The 5,840-nt window shown below is 39.3% G+C and overlaps 1 protein-coding gene across 1 annotated transcript in view; it reads right to left on the bottom strand.

The window, feature by feature from the left end:
* baiap2l1a (BAR/IMD domain containing adaptor protein 2 like 1a) overlaps positions 1 to 5,217 on the bottom strand; it is a 19,359-nt gene extending 14,142 nt beyond the window's left edge. The window contains exons 1-3 of the mRNA XM_025057320.1: positions 4,541 to 5,217; positions 1,941 to 2,016; positions 1,773 to 1,859 (exon numbers count right to left, since the gene is read on the bottom strand). Coding sequence (XP_024913088.1) covers positions 1,773 to 1,859; positions 1,941 to 2,016; positions 4,541 to 4,591 — 214 coding nt within the window. The 5' untranslated portion in view covers positions 4,592 to 5,217. The remainder of the gene's footprint in view (positions 1 to 1,772; positions 1,860 to 1,940; positions 2,017 to 4,540) is intronic.
* Positions 5,218 to 5,840: the final 623 nt, after the last annotated feature.

Below are 5,840 nucleotides of genomic sequence, written 5' to 3'. Positions count from 1 at the left end.
TCAGGTTCAGAGGTCAAGGTTGAGTCCAAACAGCAAACAGTGCTGGTCTTTGTTGTTATATCACAGCGTATATTTAAAGGTTCCTATAAACAATCAGAACTTCCTGTCTTTGACTTCAGTACTGGACTCCACACAGATCTGTGGGTCCACCCTGCACGCAGCAGCAGGTTTTGAAGTTTAAATGCCACAGGAGAAAAAATAACCACACCTGCTCCACCCTTCCACCCTTTCTCTAAACTGCTCTTTAATATATTTAACACTGATCAGGTGAAAAATGGTGATGTCAGCCGGAGAGCGTGGTTGTTTTTGCTCCAGAATAATCAGAATCAGAACAGTGAGGCTGTGAGTGTCTCTCACTGAAAGCTTCTGTGACTGGTTGAAGTTTCTGAAGAGGAGTCATTTCTCCTGACAGGAGGCTCCAGTTGTGGTTAATGACGTTTGTGACATTTCAAACATCTGGCTCAGAGCCACACAGGAGGCTCGGGGGTGAAGAAGAAGGACAAAAGTATTCCTGCTCCATGGTGAAATCTCAGACAGAAAGGAGCAGCAGTGGGTTGGAGTAGAGGGCAGATGGGAAGACTGTGGATCAGTGGAAAAAAGTCAGCTCCACTCCTCTGTCTGTCTGTGTGTTTGTTCACTGTGTTTGCTGCTCGTCTCACTCTGACATGTGAGACGATTCTCACTCCGGTGATGAAGATTATTCCCAGGGCCTAAAAACGGCTGGGACTTTGAAGTTTTTCTCTCAAAAATTCAGACTCAGGCTGCATTTAAAGCCAGGTTTATCTAATACTGTACCTGGACTTTGGGCAAATGATGGCATTGACACAGGTTTGACTTACCCTAAGCTTTTAGACCACATCTTTAAAAAAGTGTATGGAAATGAAATAGATTCTATGGGAAAGACACAATATAGTCGATAAAACAGTGGATCTTACCAAAGGAAAATAAAAACTCAACACAATTTAGTCAAATAATGACACCAATGGTAGATACAAAAAGGAGAAATATGCCAGGGATTAGCTAAAACCTGGCTAAGAGTTAGATAAAATAACAGCCAAAACTATGTCCAAGAAGAACATCTACATGTTAGCCTTGGCTAAGCTAAATAGCTAAAAGTGACCAAGAAGTCAATCGCCAAATCAACAGTCAAACCTGAGGCCAAAAATGTTTCAAAAAAGAACAACAGAAAACTACCTGGGGTTGACATCCGAGCGACCATTAGCTTTTACCCTGATGCCCTGACTGTGACTCAGCCCAGCAGCTCTGCTCCTGTCTGTGTTTACTCTTCCACAGCATGTGACACATCCACCCAACTACACCCGTGTGAGGGTGACTTCACCCAGTCTGACACGTCTCTGAGATGTGTTGGACTTGGACACTGGTGCAAATTCCACAATGAAACAAAGGATGGAGGAACACCCGCAAGAAATTGAACGGCTAACTTCACAGCCGCGCATCATAGGTGACGTCACCACACTGCTACTGAGCCATGCTGAAGAGCAGAACATTAACTTCACCTCCCTCCTGTCCAGATGTTTACAGACTTCTTAGTTGGACATATTCTGATTTATTTTAACCTCTTGGTTTCTGTTTTTGGTGAATCCACAGCTAAAGTCTAGCTGTTCAAGATTTGGACTTTATGCAGCCAGCTTTGAGGACTGAAGTAAAAGGTCAAACTATTTTGGGAAACCATTCACTGAACCACAGCTGTGTCATCTGAGGATTTTAATCTCCTCATTTCATTGAAATGGCAGCATTCGTATGAGACTCACCAAGATCTCTGGAGACTGGAGACACCATGGCGTTCTCTCCCATCTTCGCCACGGCATCAAAATAGACCTTTCCAGCGAGAGTCATAGCTGCGACACAGACAGAATGGGTTCAGTAAGTGTGGGGAGTTAACACGTGAACAGAGGCTAAATGATGTAAACAGTGCTTACCTGTGACCGATTTCTCATAGTTCTTCCCAAGGTTGACCAGGTTCCTCAGCCCGGGGTTAAACTGCTCCATCACATTCTGGGATGAAGACCAGAGACAAAACATTATTCCATTATTTTTGTTACTGACTGGTAAACAGAAACATTGTTGTGATCCAGAAAATGCATAAACACGATCAACTGAAATGTGTTAATTTGTCTATAAAGATTCAAATACTTTTAGCACATGGTAATGCTAACAATCACAGAAAACCAGAGGAGTAAAAGGTTTAAATGAAGGGTCCTTCCTGGCTCCACCCAACCTGGGATTGAACCCAGAACCTTCTGCACTGTGACTCCTTAAGTATTCAAGACTATTTTAAATATCTGCGTCATGATGTTATTCCTGTGCAAGGTGAGAGGAGGAAAAAACATGAACAGAACAAGTTGTTCATGTATAAAACTCTGACCATGAGAACAATCAAAGTTCCAGTTCTACGTCTCACTGCTCCCACCAAAACAGTCAAATCACACACAAACACGAGAAGCTATTTACAGAAAGGACCTCATCACCTCCCACCCGTTCATTCTACCTCTCACTCTAACCCAGCACCCTCCCAGCCCTCGCCCAGCCCTGCACCCCACCTTCCCTAGTACTTTCTATTGAGATTCCTCAACAATCAAGTTCCCTGTCTGTATCCCCCAGACACGCCCTCAGCAGAACAATCAGCAGGTAGCCTTGACTTTTCACTGAGCAGAGAGACAGGACTAAGGAAAGAGAAATCTTTCTTTCTTTCTTTCCTTCGTCTCTGTCTCCCCGCTGAAACTCAGTCTAACTGTCAAGCCCAGGTTCCACTCCCACACCCCCGCTGTGAAACGCCTTTCATCAGACAATAATTGTGCATTCAAGCCAATGGTTCACAAAACGTTTCCAAACTTTTTTTTAATCGCAAAAGTGCTTTCCTTGTTGAATAAAATAAATAAATCAGTGCTGTTTCCTCTTTTTTACTTTTGAATTTTAATAACATTATTTTACTGATTATTTAACAGCTTCACGCTGTAAACGCAGTAAATGATGATGCACTCAATCACTCTGAACTAAAACTGGTCATTAACTGGCCTGGTCAATAATTAGGGCTTCCTGCTATGGCTACACACAAGGGACAAAAAGTAGAATTGAATTTTGACACACGTGTACAGCCCACGTGGTCTCCATCCATATAGACCACATTAAAGTGGTATGTGATATGACTTGGCTGTGGGCCACATATAAGTTTGACTATGACCATAAACTTCTAACCTACTCTTGATCTTTAACCGCCCACAGACACCACTTCATCACTGATAATCCTGATGGGATTATCCTGCTCTGAAAACAGATTAATCCCATGATTAAATGATCTGTCGACTGTTTTGATCAGGCTTCTGTCTGTTTGATTTCATTTTTAACTCTCTCTGTTCAGACAGCGAGAGTTTCACTTACTTATAGTTATTGTAGATTTCCAGGAGGTACAAGCTTGGGGCGTGGTCCGAAATTGGGACTCTGTTAGACTTTTACCAACGGTACCTTTTGCTTCCTGGTTACATTGTTTATCTCGTAAATAAAAATGAGCTTCATTGGCTCAAACAGCTGATCTGATTATTAATTATTGTTATTAGCGTCTTAAAGTTAAGGTAATGACAGCAAATAAAACTCTCATAAAACCTGAGCCAGAATTAAAACGACAGACCGCGCAGGCTTCACCACTGCAGCAGGTTTGTCCAATCTCTGGCCCCTGGGCTGATCCTAACATTTATTAAGAGTTTTTGGTCACTTTTCTTTCACAATATTTTATTACCAGAGTTTTTTAAATTTATGTTACCAGTATATATTTGGTATATTTATGCTATATTAAAGGCTGTCATTTAGCTTTTTGGCTAACTTTAAATTACTCTTTTTAGCCATTGGTGTTATTTGTACCAAAACCTTTAGTCATGTGTTGTTTCTTTTTTTTATTATTAGCACCAAAGTAGTATTCTTTAGTCTTCAGGCTAGTATTTGGCTCTGTGTTTTTTTTTTAACTTCTTCTGCACATTTCAGCTTTCTTGAAATCAACTTATTGTTAGTTTGGCCGAGCAAGTCTGACTTGTTGCTGTTTTGCTTTTATCTCATGGCCTGATTTTACTATTGACATTCCAAGATTCAATTGTATTTATTTTTACGACTTGTTTTGCTGTATAGGGGCTTGTTGCTAGATATTTTTTAACTTTTACTTTTGGACTAAAACTTTGCTATTTATGTACAACGTAACAATTAGTTAATTTATATCTGTTAGAATTCTCTGCTTTCTTTTTTGTTATTTCTAGGATAATCTTAAAACTGTAAATTCTTATCCAATTTAAAATTCATAAAAAAGGCTAAAATGTGTGATTTCGAGTTCGACTGATTTTAAACTGCAGTACATTTGTGTTGTACTTCAAAGTCCTCAGTGTCTCGGGGACAGCAGTTGCCCTCCCAGGTATCACCACAATTAGCCATCCTTAAAAATAGTAGTGCACCTCTGCACTGTGTATTATAACACAAACAATTCAGAAAAACCATAATAATTTACTTTTTCCATAATATTTTGTCTGTGATTACTCACCTTGTAAGTACTTTCAGTGAGTTTACTCACACCATCAGGAGCTCGAGACATGACGGCAGGTGTGAGGAAAAAGATATATCAATGAAATAAAAAAGAAATGGAGTATCAGTGTAATCCAGGAGTTAAAGCCCTCAGGAGGAGGACGAGGTGAAGGAGGTGGAGGAGCTACTTCCTGTCTGCTCCCTCTGTGCTGAGAGCATGTGGACAGATGAGCTGCAGGAGGACACACTGACAGGAGGAACACCAGGACAGGAGCGCCTGTTCAGGAGGTGGTGATCATCAGCAGCAGCATAGGCAGGAGAGGGAGGAGGGCTGGGGAGAGGAGGGGCTACAGCAGGAGAGGTGTTGTGTAAATGAGGATCACAGACGGATATGAAGTCAGTTTCAGTTTGGAGATGTCCCACAGGTGGAATGGTGGCTCTATGAGGGGGAGAAGGGACACAAGTTAAAATGATCTGATGACTCAATCAATATAATAATTAAATCAATAACAGCTCTCTGTTATCAATTCATTCTCATGGTTTCCATAGACTATTAAATGTATGGACTGTCAATAAATTAAAGTCTCAAAACAAATTGAAGGATACAGATTGTAGGATATTAATTTATCTATTTTTCTATCTATCTAACTCTTACTTAATTTTAAACTGTAAATAGTCCCGTGTTAAGAGATGTCTTTCCTGGATTAGCAGTGCCATCTAGTGGACACGGTGCCACGTTCATGTAAAGACAATTGAACTTTTCAATTGTGTAAACAAAACGAACATTGATTAAACGAAAATTGATAAAAACGAATTGATAAATGATAAAAAAAATTGATAAAAACCGAAAATTGAAAATCAATAGCTTTGGCAATAATATTAAACAATTAAGTATAAAAAACAAAAAAAAAACAATAATAAAATTACTACTCTCAATTAATGACAAAGTAGGTTTGTAAAAATAGCAGAATACTGTAGTGTAAACTAAAATATCAACACAAGATGAATAACAAAACCCTGAAGAAATGCATAAAATATTGAAAAAGTCGTCAGAATTAGTTATAATTAACTCAAAGCAGACATAAAGACAGCTAGACGTTAGCAAACAAAGCTAATATGAAGATAAATGATAATAAAGTGGTAATATAAATATTATATATAATTTAAGTAGAAAGTGAATAAAAACTGGCCAAAGTTTGTAAAACAAAGCCTGCAAAATATTAAACCTAGTTAGAGTCAATGTCGGTTAAAAACAATAATAATACATTTTGGTCACAGTGCCTAAAAAGACTAAAAATACACCCATACACACACACACA

Source organism: Cynoglossus semilaevis, chromosome 8, assembly GCF_000523025.1.
Source record: "Cynoglossus semilaevis isolate Cse_v1.0 chromosome 8, Cse_v1.0, whole genome shotgun sequence".
In the NCBI taxonomy this organism is placed as follows: domain Eukaryota; kingdom Metazoa; phylum Chordata; class Actinopteri; order Pleuronectiformes; family Cynoglossidae; genus Cynoglossus; species Cynoglossus semilaevis.
This window is presented reverse-complemented; position numbering and strand designations above follow the sequence as displayed.